Here is a 16,629-nt window from a genome sequence, read left to right as displayed (position 1 = left end):
TGTTACCTCCATCAGTGAATATGAGAGTGCTACTAGCTAATTTTCAAACAGAAAGCATCACTGCTTCATGCAGACTTACCCAGATAAAGGGCTGTGGGCAGCACGCTGGCCTCAGCAGAGGTTTCCTGTTTCTCAGCAGCCCAGAGGCAGAGTTTCCATGATTGCATTGGCGTAAACATCTCTGGGCACCCAACCACAGTGGAGTCTGGCTGGATTTCCAGTTTCTGACCTCAAGATATTTCTGTTCATTGTTGCTTCATTAAACACACTGGTCCCATCTGTTACCCTAGTAGATCTGTCTTCTGGAGCACACAGACTACACGGAACCTCAGAAACAATACCTTGAATAACCCACAAGGGAGATTCAGCAATGTTAGTGGTTCTATGCCCTTCTAATCAATGACTCTATCTGTCTTTCTGTCTGCATTTATTTTGTTCCATGCACAAGCCTCCATGCTAGGTACTGGAGAGATGTGAAATAAAGTATTGTCTATTGAGGAGACAAAAATCAATATAAATGAAGTATTTATGGACAATTTATTCAATGGAGTTAGCAAACATCTGGTAACATCTGGCAGTCAGGCACTACTTGGGGACACAAAGAGGGAGCTCACAATCTAAAGGGGAAGATGCATTGATCACTTCAGAGAGGAAGTGACATTTCAGTTGGATTTTGAAAGAGGAATAAGAGTTTGTCAGTGGAAAAGTGGGAGAAGGGCTGGTTGGGCCGAGAGAATGTAAGTGCAAAGACACGGAGGCTGGAAGGAGCTTGGCCTGTTCAGTGAACACAAAGTCCAGGACAGCTGGACACAGGCAAGTGTTGAGGGTAGTGGCTCCAAAGGAGTTAGATCGAGACCAGGTTTGTGAAGAGCTGAGACACCTGAACCTTCTAGTCCACAGGAAGCTAGCAAAGACTTTGATTCCATAGAGGGGCATAAGCAGAGCTAGCTACATTTTAGAAGATTAATACCAGTGACAATGTAATTGAGAAAACAGAAACAATCAAAAGAAAACTTCCACCAGTTCCCATCACATTTATCCACCTGCCTGCACTGGTGTGCCTGCACTGGTGTACCTGCACTGCTCCTCCTCTTGCTGCGTGGATGAACTGAGCATTCCCCTGTCTAAAGTCAATCCCTCCTTGTGTGCACTACATCTCTTCCCCTCCTTCCTACTCAAGCACATGGCTCCAGAAATTCTCCCCCTCTTGCCTACATTAACATATTTCATCTTTCTGCAGCATCATTGTTATCAGCCTACAAATATGCTGTTATTCCGCCTATCTTGAAAAACTCTCTTGACCCCATTTTCTCTTTCAGCACTGTCTCATTTCTGTCCTCTTTACAAAACTCCTTGAAAGAGTTGTCAAATTCAATGTCATCTACTCCTCTTCTTGTCCTCTCCCTTAAATCCAGGTCAATCAGGCTTTTTTCTCCCTGTACTCCACCAAAACTGTTGATCAAGATTCCCAGTGACTCCACATTACTAATTCAAATGGGCAACTGACAATCCCTTTGTGACTTGGCCTCTCCCTCCTCCTAGAAACATTTATTTCACTTGGTTCCCAGGACCTTGCACACCCCTAGGTTTCCCCCTGCCTCTCTGACTGCTCCTTCTCAGTTGCCTTGGTTGATTCCGGCTCCTGCCCCCAGCCTCTTCATGTCCCTGTGTCCCAGGACTTGGATCTTGGCCCTCCTCCCTTCTCTGTCTACATTTACTCCCTTCGTGACCTCATCCAGCCACATGCTGACCACCCTCAATTTTATATTTCTAGCCCAGATCTCCCCGACTGAACCCCAGGCTTATTCCTACAATTGCTTTCTGTTTTTTTCTTTTTTTTTTTTTTTTGAGACGGAGTCTTGCTGTGTCACCCAGGCTGGAGTGCAGTGGTGCAATCTTGGCTCACTGCAACCTCCACCTCCTGGATTCAAACAATTCTCCTGCCTCAGCCTCCCAAGTAGCTGGGACTACAGGTGCCCGCCACCACACTCGGCTAATTTTTGTGTTTTTTTAAGTAGAGACAAGGTTTCACTATGTTGGCCAGGCTGGTCTTGAACTCCTGACTTCGTGATCCGCCCACCTCTCCCTCCCAAATTGCTGGGATTACAGGCATGAGCCCCCGCACCCAGCCTCCAATTGCTTTCTTGACATCTTGACATTTAGATGTCTGTCTAGTACTTATATCAAATTTAACATATCCAGGGTATCGTTGTAGTGTCCCTGTTGGTTAAAATATCAATTCTGCCAGTTTAATTATTATGATTATGATTTTTTTTTAGACAGAGTCTCGCTCTGTTGCCCAGGCTGGAGTGCAGTGGTGCGATCTCGGCTCACTGCAACCTCCGCCCCCCAGGTTCACGCCATTCTCCTGCCTCAGCCTCCCGAGTAGCTGGGACTATAGGCGCCCACCACCACGCCCGGCTAATTTTTTGTATTTTTAGTAGAGACGGGGTTTCACCATGTTAGCCAGGATGGTGACCTGTGATCCGCCCGCCTCAGCCTCCCAAAGTGCTGGGATTACAGGTGTGAGCCACCGCGCCCGGCCCAGTTTAATGATTATTATTAGTTAGAAAGCAAGTGACGTAGTTGGAGTATAGCGTACTTTGACGCTTTGTGGGAATAAAACAGCTTTAGGCAGTCTTTCCTGAAATCGCTCCCTCCTTCTCCCCAACCGCTCTCTCCAGTTTCCAACCCTTTGTTGTGCTTTCTCTTCACAGCAGGTATCACACACTGAAAATATATTTGTTTATTCTCTGCTTTCCCTGCTAGACTGCCTGTTCCAGGAGGGCAGACTATGCTGATCTTGCTCACTCCATGAGCCCAGAAGAAGGCCCAACACACAGCAGGTGCTCAATAAATAGTTGTTCAATAAATAGTTGAACAATGAATGTGTAATCTGATTTTTCCAAGAGTTAGGACGGCAGTGTTTTTTTTTTTCTTTTTCTGTTTTTTCTTAAGACAGAGTTTCACTCTGTTGCCCAGGCTGGAGTACAATGGCACAATCTCGGCTCACTGCAACCTCCGCCTCCTGGGTTCAAGCGATTCTCCTGCCCCAGCCTCCCGAGTAGCTGGGATTACAGGCACATGCTACCACACCCAGCTAATTTTTTGTATTTTTAGTAGAGATGGGGTTTCACCATGTTGGCCAGGCTGGTCTCAAACTCTTGACCTCAGGTGATCCATTTGCCCTGGCCTCCCAAAGTGCTGGGATTACAGGTGTGAGCTACCATGCCCGGCCTGAATTTGCTTTTTTTTTTTTTTGAGATGGAGTCTTGCTCTGTCGCCCAGGCTGGAGTGCAATGGGGTGATCTCGGCTCACGGCAACCTCCGCCTCCCAGGATCAAGTGATTCTCCTGCCTCAGCCTCCCAAGTAGCTGGGATTACAGGTGCCCGCCACCATGCCCAGCTAATTTTGTACTTTTGGTAGAGACAGGGTTTCTCCATGTTGGTTAGGCTGGTCTCGAACTCCCAACCTCAGGTGATCCGCCTGCCTCAGCCTCCCAAAGTGCTGGGATTATAGGTGTGAGCCACTGCGCCCTGCCGAATTTGCTATTTCTAGAAGTGCGTTGGGTGATTCTGTTGCCCTTAGTCACTAGAAAAGTCACTCCGAATCAGACAACGCTTGGTTTGACCCCAGTCTGTCACTTACGAGCTGCATGACCATAGGGAAGTAGCTTCTTCTCTGATCTTGTTTCCTTATCTGTAGACAATAGGCATGACCACATTCTCATGGAGCTGTTATGACACATTAATTAATTAATGGATGTAGAGTTCTTGGCATAATGCCAGTTGTTCAGGCGGCTGCCACTACGATATTATTATTATTATTATTATTCTTATTTTATTGTTATGCCCAAGCAGGAGATTTTTCTCCCTGTAAGATCACTCTGGGAGTCTCCTCCAAGTGGGGTTCTGAGACAAGCAGCATCAGCATTACCTGGGACCTGGTTTAAAATGGAGAATCTCTGCCCCACCCCAGATCTACCGAATTGAAATCTACACTTTAACGAGACTGCATTGAATGTTTGCACATTCACATTTAAAAAGGACTGTTCAAAGTCACATGTACTCTTTTCTTCCTGTCTCTAATTTCAGGAGTCTGCCCAGGAGGTTCATGAGCCCTGGCATCCCAGAATCTGAATCCTTCCTCAGCGACAGTGGCTCTTCATCCTTCTAAGTGCAGAGGAGGAAGCCCAGCGCATTCTGGGTGCACTTCCAGCTGAGGAAATAAGGAGGAGGAATTCCTGAAGCCCTGAACAAGTGCCTGGGATGGATCCAAACTCCATCTTGCTTTCTCCTCAGCCCCAGATCTGCTCCCACCTAGCAGAAGCTTGTATGGAAGGTGAAAGAAGCTCATCCCCTCCAGAGCTGGATAGAGACTCCCCGTTTCCCTGGAGTCAGGTCCCCAGCTCCAGCCCTACAGACCCCGAATGGTTTGGTGATGAGCACATCCAGGCGAAGAGGGCCAGAGTGGAGACCATCATCCGAGGCATGTGTCTCTCCCCGAATCCTCTGGTGCCAGGCAATGCGCAAGCTGGGGTCAGCCCACGCTGCCCAGAGAAGGCCCGAGAGAGGAAGAGGAAGCAGAGCCTTCCCACACAGCAAGGCCTCCTGATGCCAGACCCTGCCCGGGACCAGGGCAACAGGAAGGGGGGCCCTCGTGTGAGAGAACAACTTCACCTGTTGAAGCAACAGCTAAGACATCTGCAAGAGCACATCCTACAGGCTGCCAAGCCCAGGGACACAGCTCAGGGGCCAGGAGGCTGTGGCATGGGGAAAGGACCTCTGAGTGCAAAGCAGGGGAATGGCTGTGGGCCTCGCCCCTGGGTTGTGGACGGTGACCACCAGCAAGGTTCCAGCAAGGACCTCCCTGGGGCAGAAAAACACCAAGAGTCTGAGAAGCCCAGGTTCCTTCCTTCTGGAGCACCAGCTTCGCTGGAGATTCTGAGGAAAGAGCTGACCAGGGCAGTGTCCCAGGCTGTGGACTCAGTATTACGAAAGGTACTATTGGATCCACCAGGCTGCCTGACTCAGCTGGGCAGAAGCTTCCAGGGGCAGGTGCCAGAGGGTAGAAGCGAGCCCTCACCTCCTGTGGGAGGGGCCTGTAAAGATCCACTTGCTTTGGCTGCCTTGCCCAGGAGGGTCCAGCTACAAGCTGGGGTCCCAGTAGGAAACTTATCACTGGCCAAGCGTCTAGATTCTCCTAGGTACCCTATCCCTCCAAGAATGATCCCCAAACCCTGTCAGGATCCCCCAGCAAACTGTCCCTTGACTGCACCTTCCCACATCCAGGAAAATCAGACTCTTAGCCAGCTACTGGGTCATGGATGCAACAATGGCCACTGGAGTAGCAGTCCTCCCCAGGACTCATCTTCCCAGAGGCACCCCTCCTCAGAGCCTGCCCTACGACCTTGGAGAACTACTAAACCGCAACCATTGGTCCTGAGCCAGCAGCAGTGTCCCCTGCCTTTCACCTCTGCCCATCTGGAAAGTCTACCCCTTCTTCCCTTGGTGAAGATGGAACAGAGAGGCCTGCATGCTGTCACGGAGGCACTGCCTTTCTCTTCGGTCCACATATCCTTTAATAGCAATTGAAGTTCTCATTGTTAGCCAGGTGCAGTGTGGCTCATGCTTGTAATCCCAGTGCTTTGGGAGGCCAAGGTGGGAGGATTACTTGAGGACAGGTGTTCAAGACTAGCCTGCACAACATAGCTAGACCCCATCTCTAAAAATAAAAAGTTATCTGCACATGATGGCCCACGCCTGTAGTCCTAGCTACTCAGGAGGCTGAGGCAGGAGGATTGCTTGAGCCCGGGAGTTCGAGGTTACAGTGAGCTATGATTGCACCACTGCACTCCAGCTGGGCAAGAGAGAGAGACAATGTCTCAATAAATAAATTAAAATATCATTGACACTGTGCAGAGAAACAAGAAAACTGAAATTTGAAGAGGAGCTGGGGACAGATCACTCAGGGTCTTCTTAATGTTGCTCTGGGCCTTCAGCTTAAAGTGGTGACCACATTCTGGAATTTAAGGACCTGGGAAGGTTCACTTACCTTCTTCTATGACCCATCGGGTTCTGCCACTTGACTTATTCCTTTGGGTCTAAAAGGGTTTTGTTTTGAGACTCAAATAGGCTTCTGAAATACGATGAATGCCCTAAGGAAGAAAGAATCCATAATTTGGTTGTCAGCTGCCCATACACTTAGGAGGAGAGGGTCAAAGGAATGACGTCATCTGAGGTGTGGCCTCCCCAACCCCATAGCTCTACAAGCAAAAATCCTATATTGTGTAGATAATTCCTGGGGAGCAGATGAGGGACCAGAAACTTCTGGGCCAGATGGAAAAGGAGTTTTCCTCGGGGATTAAACCCAGAGAGGTGGCTGGAAACGGCCAGAGGTCTTCAGTTTAAGGAACAACTTCCAAGGTGCAATGGAGTGCCTGGAGACTAGGGGCTGGGCATATGAAGGGAGAGGAGGCTCCCCATGAGGAGGCCTGAGTGGCCCAGGCTGATCTGCAGGGCTCTGGATCTTATTGCATCATCTTTGCAACCCTTAAGTAGACGCTACGCTCAATGTATTTCCCAGAGCAACCCTCGGGATATTAATAATCGTTGAGTTAGAAGAAAAAGTACCTTGGGGAAATACTGAGATAGTTTCTTTTCTGCAGGAATTCTCGGAGCCTTTAACATTAGTAAATGGAAGCTCTAAGAGGAGAATGTATACAGCCCCAAACCCATATGACCCATAGAATAATCCACTTCTAACAAGCATCTTGCAGAACTTAAGTTCTTGAGAATGCATTTTGGATGTTGCTTTTTAAGCTAGCTGTGCTCACGCTGCTGCTTCTCGTGTGCAGCTTTGAGGGGAATCTCCAGAAGCTGATGAGTCTGTGGAGTTGCATATCCAGGTGGGAACAGTCCGTGTCCTTTGCCTGGCAACTGCTGTGAGGGCAGCAGGATGGGGTGGGACCAGCTCATTACCATGCCAGAACCTGCCTTTGTGTCCTAAATGCCATGAGCGCCCCCTGCCGGTCAAAAGTGTTGGAAACACCCCAAAGCTTTCCTGGAAGTTAGCGAGCAACTGTAAAACCAACGCTGAGAACACTTCACTTGCCACCACTCTTGGAGGCAGAGATTCCACCATAGACAGATTTTCTTTATAAGAAAGGCTACCTGTCTGGGCCTTTGATAACCACTAGTTGACTCTCCATTAAATTCAGACAGCTGCAAAAACACCTCAGACAGACAGTCTCCCAGAATTTGCTGTTTGTTGAGCGCCTACATGTGCCTGTTCCTGCCCCCTAAATTGGGGATTGGGCTCAGAGAGCTTCTGGAGGTTTGGGGCCTATCCTAAGAAATACCTAAGCCAGGATTGGCTGCATGGGTGAAGTACTTGACTATCTTTGGAATGACTTGGGGCCCCCTAGCAGCACCCTGGCCCCTCAACTCTTCCCTCATTCCTGCTGCCTATATTCCAAGAGATTTATTCCTGTGGGCCATGAAAGCCACCTGAGAGCAAGCTGCTTTACAGTATAAAAAGAACATTCACATTCACATGACATCCTGTGACATAGGTAGGGCAGATGTGAAGATCACGAGGGGAGCACTGACAGAACACCTTCTCGTATGTGCCCACCACCACTTAGCTACAATTCTGAAACCCATAAAGCTTTGAAAGGCCCTATGATTTTCGCCCCCTAAGAATGATGCAATCTTTTTTTTTTTTGGTAGCAAAACCTGGCCTGCACTGATTGGAGGCTATTAATAGATTTTATCCCACTTGGTATAGTCATACATTTTGCTGCAGAAATGTTAATGTATTGGATTACAGACTGTCTCAGCTGTGGATGTTAATTAATGTGTGGTACACACATCATATTATCTTTATAAGCTAACAAATTCTGAAATCTGAACTCCATTTGGCCCAGCATTTCAGATAAGGGGTTTAGACCTGTATTATCTCACCGTTCTTAAGCATCCACTCTAAGATCGGGTATCCGAGAAGCAGAGACAGAGAAGGGAGCTAACTCGCCCAAAGTCCCAAGACACACTAATGAGCAACCAGGATTCAAACCCGGGATCTGATGGCCAAGTACAAGCTTTAACCACTATTCTCCACATCTTAGCAATGAGGCTCAGAGCAGTTAAGTGGCTTGCCCAAGGTCACACAGCTAATAGGTGGCAAAATCAGTATCTGAAACTGGGTCTTTGGAATCCCAATCCAGGATTCTCTCCACAGCATTTGTGGATCTGTAGGAAGGGTAAGTAGGGCTGATGGGGCAGCAGGGAGGGATCTCCTGTGCAGCAACTAGGTGCCTGGGCCACCTATAACCATAGTCAGTTGGTCTGGTTTCTTTTGGTTAAACAGATTCATCCTATGTGGAAGTCTTAATTGTCTTAAGCTACAGCTCTCGGATCTGAGATCCCAGGTTATTCTGTGTAATGCTTCTCACCCTGCCTAAGGACTGTCCCTAAAAATGCAAAGCGTATTTGTGTAAGAACCTTTTTTTCATTTCCGTCCTGCCCCAGTGCTAGGCAGTCACATCACAACTCTCCGACTCTTGTTAAAGGGGAAGGAATCTGTCTGTTCCCAGAGTGAGATATAGTTTGGAATCTAATTTCCATATATGTGTACGGATTAAGGTTGACCGTTCACTCACTCCTTCACACAACAAATATTTATTGAGCACCTACTGTGTTCCTAGCACTGGGCTAGGCACAAAGATGAAAAGATAAGGTCCTCACTCTCAAGGAGCTCACAGTCTAGACGAGGAGACAAACATGCAGTAAAAATTCCAATAAGGTCATTGCTGCAACCGTTTGTACAAAGAGTCTTCATAGCCCAGGGTAAGAAAGGCTTAATTTGGCAAGAGTTTAACAGAGGTGGGAGCTTCTGAGCTGAGACCTAAATGATGAGGGATAGTTCTGCCAGGCAAATGGAGAGGGGGTGCCGCCCAACCATTCAAGCTTCTTGAGCAAGAGCAAAATATGAGCTGGTACTCAGCCTGCTTAGATGTTTGCTGGTTATAAAGGCAACACTGCGAAGGCAATGATAAAAGTGACAGCCAGAATAAGGACCACCTAGTTTACTCTTCTTGTTTTACAGCTGAGGAAACTGAGGCAGAGAGGGGAAGTAAATCTCTGCTTGGGGTTTTGAAATGGTTTATCTGGGATAGAACTGCCATCTCTTCCCATCCCACTCCGACACCACACACACACACACACACACACACACACAATACACCAACCTGTATTTGACATCATCTGTGCTACATAACTTTTCCACATCAAGATGATTTTTACATTCTGTGACTTAACTGTACACATATGTCATCCAGCTTACTTGAACAGTTTCCAGAGACAGAAAAATGGAGCAAATACACAATTCCAATCAGAAAAACAAAATGAAATCAAATAGAAACCACAGGAACAAGGAATTCACTAGTTAATTGATAAATTGGCATTTTAAAGTGTTCATTTTCCTTGACACTGAGATAAATCCAGGAGGGTCTAAACCCTGGTCACTTGAAGAAGGCCAAACTAATGTTTTTCTTCACACGATATCCCAGCTCCAACCTCCTGAAGGCTTATTTTCCTGATGTTCAGGTAAAGTCACTCAACTAAATGGCAGCTTCTGCAGAACTCCCAAGTGGCAGTGTGTTTCGCCTGGTGTGAGGCAAGTCCTAGGTCATCATATGTGCACTTCAAGCTCCCCTTAGTGTTGTTGATGGAAGCTGTGCAATGTCCAGTTCTGGGCTGAGACTCTACCCAAATAACCATGAATAACTTTAGGCTAGAAAGGCTGGCTGTCTAAATTCTTAAGCTACTGAGCTGTAGATAATCCCCAAAACAGAAACACATGGGCAGGAAAAGTAGAGGGAAACAGAAACACTAGTTAGTGGCCTTTATGGCTAGTTTTCTGCCTTGGCTGGGGACACTATGAAAAATAAAATATAGGCCAGGCGCAGTGGCTCATGCCTCTAATCCCAGCACTTTGGGAGGCCGAGGTGGGCAGATGACCTGAGGTCAGGAGTTCGAGACCAGCCTGACCAACATGGTAAAACCCCGTCTCTACTAAAAATACAAAAACTAGCTGGCGTGGTGGCGTGCGCCTGTAATCCCAGCTACTCGGAGGCTGAGGCAGGAGAATCACTTGAACCCGGGAGGCGGATGTTGCAGTGAACAGAGATCGCACCACCGCACTCCAACCTGGGCGACAGAGCGAGACTCCATCTCAAAAAAAACACACAAAAACAAACAAACAAAAAATAGAGAGAGAGAGAGGCAGAGAGAGAGAGAGTGTCAGACACTGTCAAATTTATGTTCAAATTGCTATAGTTCAAAACTGAGTGAACGTACATACAGATGAAGTGTGACAATAAGGAAAATCAAACTAATTGTTGGGACCAGACCTTCCCTGTTCCCATAAAAGGTTTCTGAGGGCCTCCTTTACCTTGGGTGTTGGGTTACGGGCTGTTAATACTTTTGGTCTACATCATTCAAGCTTTTCTTTCCCTCATATTCAGTTGGTTGGTTGATCCCTGAAGCAACCTCTGATTTTGATTTCAATTCATTCCACAATTCAAAGTTGCTAATAAACTGCTCCCTGACCTACACCTTGCCCTTCCCTTGGCCCTTTATCCAGGTGGAAGGCCCCAGGCCTGCCATGCAGTCCACCTGGGTGCAGCAAAATCTGGCACCGCGCTGGTCTTGACCCCTAAGTCCCACTCAAACACCAGAAAAAGCTTTTCATGGGTAAAACAACCCTCATAAATCTAGCATATCAAAAAAAAGTTATGTTCTAATGGGCACTGTAGCTAATTTAGATTTTTCTGAGTATAACTAAATAGGCTTGGAAAATAGTGGTGGCTTTGCTTCTTTTTTTAAAGGAAGCCCCTGTTAATGCTGGTTAAAGCCATGTATCTGAACCCCTATACTGAGCTGGAAGCAGACAGTTCTAATTCTGAGCACCTAGAGGCAAATGTCTGACTGGATGGACTTCTTGTTTGTACAGTTCAACCGCTGCATTACCTCCCAGATGATCAAGTGGTTCAGCAACTTTCGTGAGTTTTATTACATCCAAATGGAAAAATCTGCCCGGCAAGCAATTTCAGATGGTGTCACAAATCCCAAAATGCTGGTGGTTCTCCGCAATTCAGAACTTTTTCGAGCTCTCAATATGCACTATAACAAGGGAAATGACTTTGAGGTAAGACCATGTACTGGGTTCCCATGAGATCTGATGAGTGTCTTCCCTACATGATTCGAGTTTTAGGAAAGATCCCCCTTCTGTGTCTCCTTAAGTTACTGAGAGCCAGGGCAGCCTGGGCCAATCTCTGTATCATCCACAAAGATTACAGCCTCAACAGCTTCACTTTGGCAACAGGTGGAAGCAGCAAACTGAGTCTACAGCCAGTCTTCATTCTGAAGCTTAGTGAGAGGTCTGCCAGGTATTACACCATCTTAGACTGAATACCCTGTCATTATCAAGTTACATAACTTACTGAACTTTTTGCCTTAGTGCCAGGAGGCTCAGGACTGAATGCTGAGCTCAGTTGTGGCAGCTAGTCTTGGCCTAGGTTTTCTCAACAATTTCTGTGCTTTTCATGATTTGATTCTTATCTGTATTTTCCCTTGAAAATGTATCAGTGGGCCTTCCATAGCAAGTCACCTCAAATCCTTCCTGGAAATAACAATAAACAACACTCAAGCTCAGTCCCTCGGGGATCCCTATGAAGGCACACTGGTGGCACCTCAGAGGTAAAGCGTCAGTGAAGGGTGAGCTTAGGTGTCACTGGTGCACATTCCTAATCAAGAGACGCATGTTGCCTCATGCACAGCTGACAGCTGTTAGGCTGGCATCTGATTCTGCAGGTGCCGGGTATATCTGGTCACAGATTACACTTCCCTCTTCTTGATTTCTCCCTTGACTGTGATCACAGAGTGGTTTATTGATGCCTCCAAAAAATACAAGAACTGCGGTCATCCACTTGTTGACTGGTCAGTCAGAATATGTTTGGAAAGCTAAGACTACCTGTGGGGAAAATTGTCCGTGTCTCCCTTTCTGAGGCTCAAGGGGTCAGGGTCAGTATGGGACAGGCAGCACTGCTGCATCTTTCCACATAGGGTGGTCATTTGACCTGCAGTGGCGGCAAGCCCCAAGCCAAGCTGGGTTTGGAGCTTGGCGGTGGGGCAACCCATCATTCATGGTGCCAGTCTGGGTTAGGATTCTAGAACAGCACCCCCGTCAACCGGCTCTGAAAGCAGGAGAGTAAGCTCTTCAGACCCAGCCCAAAAGGCAGTGGAATGAGGTATGACAGTCAGAAGCTTGGGGGCACTCCTTTCCAGTTAGTGCTAGGGAAAAGAATACCAAAGTCTCTTTGAGCCACAGATTTACTTTCAGTAAGATTTTCTGACCTGCTTAATAAAAAGTCACCCATTAGCAGGATCAGCTCCTCCTACAAAGGAAGTGTCCTTAATTCACCTTCTCCCAGGGCTTTCTCATTGGAGCTGTCTTATCAAGGTTTGTGTCTGATGAGGGAGCAGAGTATTCCTAGGGTTGCAGAATCAGGGGCCGCTAGAGCAGGGATGCTCCTAGCCCACTACCCAAGAAACAGGCAGCATCCGCCAGTGAGGGCTCTGGCACCAGTGCTTCCCAGCATCACGTCTTTTCTTTCTTGTGGGTCTCTTTGGAAATGCAGGTTCCAGATTGCTTCTTGGAAATTGCCAGCTTGACGTTACAGGAGTTCTTCAGGGCTGTCTCCGCAGGGAGAGACTCAGATCCTTCCTGGAAGAAACCCATTTATAAAATTATTTCGAAACTGGACAGTGACATCCCAGAGATATTCAAATCTTCCAGCTATCCCCAGTAGCTGTTTCGGAGTTAAGATCCCACAACGTGAGGAGTGACTGGCTAGGGTTTCCTGGGTTTGTCTTAAAGGGCAATTTAGCTGTAGTCATATAAAAAGGGCACAAGGAAATCTCTACCAAAATAGGTACTATTACCATTTTGATCATTTATTTCCCTTTCCAGAATCATCAGAAATTTAACTATAAAGTGTACTAACTATATTGGTGTATTGGTAGTATATTGTAAAAGGAACACAAGTTTCCAACCAGAAGACTTGAAGCTCAACTCCATTGTTTCCAGGTGTTGTGACCCTGGGAACTTCCTGGTATCTCTGTATCTGTAAAATGAGGTTGTTAAGGATTAAAGGACAGTATGTCCTATGCAATGTTATTCACACACAAATGTCAGTTTTTTGAGCCCCTCTTTCAGATAAGGTTATCTTATTTGGGATTTTTACAAATTGCTGTTTTTAGTCACCTAATTATAAAGCGCCATCTATTTGCTAGATACTTTCACATACTTTAAGCTTTTCACCCTGAAAAGTAGTTATTATCATCATTTAAAAAATGACCAAACAGAAGCTTTAGAACTGCAAGGTAACTCACCAAAGCCTATGAGGCTAGGACTTCTGGGTTGATAGGGACAGTTAGGAGCCTGGAGGAACAAAGACTTTCTGATGCCCAACTGCATGCTGGACCCATCTCCTGAAGCTAACTCAGTATCTCAAGCAGGACCCCATCCCTAGTAAGCATCCAGCGCTGACAGGGCACCGTCACCTGACAACTCCTGCCCAGCACTTAGGAGCACTTCACCGCCCAAGATTTCTGCTGATCATTTCAGCAAACTCAAGACAAACTTTCTGCAGGACTTGAGTGTTGCTGTTTATTCACATTTGTCTGCTGGAAGAGTTTATCAGCTGGATAATGCAAATAGTCTCCAGCTGACCACTGCAATTGGTGCCCCAACCTCATATATGCAGAAGAAGCTGAACTTCACACTGTGAAAGGTAGAAAGGGCCTTAGGAGATCATCTGGCCCATGCTGCTTAAATTAGGAAGGAAGAACCGCAGTCCAGACAGGAGGCTTACACAGGCTGTGCACAGCCTTGCAGATGATAAATGGCATAACTGGGACAAATGCAGCATCACACAGAAATGGAAATTTTCCCACTCCACAACAAAATTACAGTCCATGACTGACCTTCCACTGATGAAGGAATTCACGAAATCAACATTTCCCCCCCTGCTGGCCCAACACAATTGTAACCCACTCTTGAGCATATAGGCAAGACATGTACAAAGCTGGGTAACTGCATCTGTCTTCTAAGTTAGTCAGGATCAAGTCTTTGTAAGCACTGCCAAAGGTACGTGGGGTGGGGTGGGGTGGGGGTAATACACAGCTCGGGCTTTGTTGTCCTGATAAGGGGTGTCTGTGAGTTCATTAGCTTCTTTCCTGTCTGTATAAAACAAGTTTCATATTCGGCTACTCAACTTCCATAATTTTTCTGGTGGGGTGCTGCTGGAGCAGATGAGATAAAATCCCTAAACTATTACTAGAACTATCAGCATAAAAAGTATGAAAGATGAATTTTCCTTTGAATTTTCTCTTCAAACAGCTGAAAGGAAAAACAAAACAGACTTAGCCCAAACCCATCTTTACAGGCTAAAGGTTAAGTGCCCTCCAGTACATCCAATTGCACTCAGAAGATCTTTGCCCTATTTTCACAAAAATGAAGGAATCTGCCAAACCTAAGTTTTAAACACAGGCAAGCATGGAGTGCTCTGAGCAAGGGCAATCAGTTTTCTGTGTCTGGACACAGTAGAAGAACCCTCTATCCAGAGTGACATTACATACCTAAGTTAGACATACAGGGGAAACAAGTTCACATGACTGTCCAATAGAGAACAGCCCTTCTTCTGTCCCAAACCTGAAATTCATTAGTGTGTGTTTAAAGACTGAGCCAAGTCACCTCCAGGGCAGTGAACCTTGTCTCAGTGACCAATTAGATAAAATGTACAAGCTCAAATTGAAAACATTTGTGTACTGCAGTCTTTCCAGGAAGTGTTCTCTAACCACTGAGCTAAACACAGAAGAATGTATAAATATATATGCTCTGCCAACAGAAGAATTCTATTTGATTATAATTTTCTGTTTCTACCAAGTGCGTATCCCTCTCTGTTGGAAACACATGGAGTGTAAGCTGAGTGGGTTATTATTTTAGCAATCATACTTTGCCAAAGATCTGGTCATTTTTTCCACTAAGGTATATAAGGGCACTATTTTATTTTTTTGAGGCAGGGTCTCACTCTCTCACTCAGGCTGGAGCACAGTGCCACGATCACAGTAGCCTTGATCTCCCAGGTTCAAGTGATACTCCCAACTCTGCCTCTCGAGTAGCTAGGACTACAGGCACATGTCACCATGCCCAGCTAATTTTTTAAAAATTTTCTGTAGCGATGGGGGTCTCACTATGTTGCCCAGGCTGGTCTCGAACTGCTGGGCTCAAGCAATTCTCCCATCTCAGCCTCCCAAAGTGCTAGAATTATAGGCATGAGCCACTGTGCCCGGCCTTGGGTGCTACCCTCTCCTAGATTAGACATGTTCAAATATTGCATAATTGTCTAATTTTTCAATGGTGGACTATAGGGTCTGCACTGTGGTTTATGATGATGGCACTACTGAGAAGTTAATGTCCAATTATCAATTAAAAGCAGGCAGCTGATTGGTATCCCATGGAGGAAAATGTTCATTAGGAACCTTTATTTCAAACACGGTTTCATATAGTATACAAATCCCAAACCAGACTCAAACAGTGAGAGGCTGAAGGCATCTCCTGGACATGTAAGGGGTACCTAAACAATTTATTTTCCATCAGAGAATGAGCAAAGCATAAACAGCAAATAGCACAGCGCTCTTTAATAAAGCTCTACACCCAGCCCTCTTACGTAGGTCCACTTTTAAAATGTTGTCTTTGCTTTCAATGACAAAATATAGAATCCTCAGAAAAAAATAATTTAAAATTGCACTTCCCTAACCTAATTTTACAAGTGTCTTTTGAAAATATATCTTTGGCTGGGCACGATAGCTCATGCCTGTAATCCCAGCACTTTGAGACCAGCCTGGGCAATGTGGTGAGGCCCCATCTCTACCAAAAAAGAAAATACAAAAATTAGCCAGCATAATGGCATGTGCCTGTAGTCCCAGATACTTGGGAGGCTAAGGTGAGGATCATTTGAGCCCAGGAGGTTGAGGCTGCAGTGAGCCGGCAATCATGCTACTGCACAGCCCTGGGCGATAGAGTGAGACCTTGTCTAAAAAAAAAAAAAAAAAAGAAAGAAAGAAAAAGATAAAAATTATTTCTTTTAAAAGTCCTAAAGGCTGGATGCAGTGGCTCATGCCTGTAATCCCAGCACTTTGGGTGGCCGAGGCGGGCAGATCACCTGAGGTTGGGAGTTTGAGACCAGCCTGACCAACATGGAGAAAACCCACCTCTACCAAAAATACAAAATTAGCCGGGCATGGTGGCGCATGCCTGTAAATCCTAGCTACTCGGGATGTGAGACAGGAGAATCACCTAAGCCCAGGAGGCAGAGGTTGTGGTGAGCTGAGATCGCGCCATTGCACTCTAGCCTGGGCAACAAGAGCGAAACTCCATCTCAAAAAAAGAAAAAAGTCCTTACAAAATTAGCCAAAATTTTGGTAACCAGTTTTCTGAAGTCCTATATAGTCCAGATTTTCGTAATAATTGATTCTAGTCCTTTGATTTACAGTTTTGATCCT

General features: G+C 46.2%; 1 protein-coding gene across 1 annotated transcript; it reads left to right on the top strand.

Annotated features, from left to right (window-relative positions):
• The first annotated feature begins 3,267 nt into the window (after positions 1 to 3,267).
• Positions 3,268 to 14,802, top strand: PROX2 (prospero homeobox 2). Its single transcript, XM_009249315.3, has 5 exons — positions 3,268 to 5,568; positions 6,897 to 6,908; positions 9,505 to 9,606; positions 11,015 to 11,209; positions 12,702 to 14,802. The coding sequence occupies exons 1-5, from the start codon at positions 4,270 to 4,272 to the stop codon at positions 12,870 to 12,872; spliced, it is 1,779 nt and encodes a 592-aa protein (XP_009247590.1). The 5' UTR covers positions 3,268 to 4,269; the 3' UTR covers positions 12,873 to 14,802.
• Positions 14,803 to 16,629: the final 1,827 nt, after the last annotated feature.

Source organism: Pongo abelii, chromosome 15 (assembly GCF_028885655.2).
Source record: "Pongo abelii isolate AG06213 chromosome 15, NHGRI_mPonAbe1-v2.0_pri, whole genome shotgun sequence".
NCBI lineage: Eukaryota > Metazoa > Chordata > Mammalia > Primates > Hominidae > Pongo > Pongo abelii.
Note: the sequence above shows the minus strand (reverse complement) of the source record. Positions and strands in the feature narration are given on the sequence as shown.

What these genes read in the sequence shown, in the direction of transcription:
- PROX2 (XM_009249315.3), top strand. Translation starts at nt 4,270, where the DNA reads ATGGATCCAAACTCCATCTTGCTTTCTCCTCAGCCCCAGATCTGCTCC. An exon ending in CTTATTTTCCTGATGTTCAG is followed by an intron (nt 9,607 to 11,014) that starts GTAAAGTCACTC and finishes TTGTTTGTACAG; the next exon opens with TTCAACCGCTGCATTACCTC. An exon ending in ACAAGGGAAATGACTTTGAG is followed by an intron (nt 11,210 to 12,701) that starts GTAAGACCATGT and finishes TTGGAAATGCAG; the next exon opens with GTTCCAGATTGCTTCTTGGA.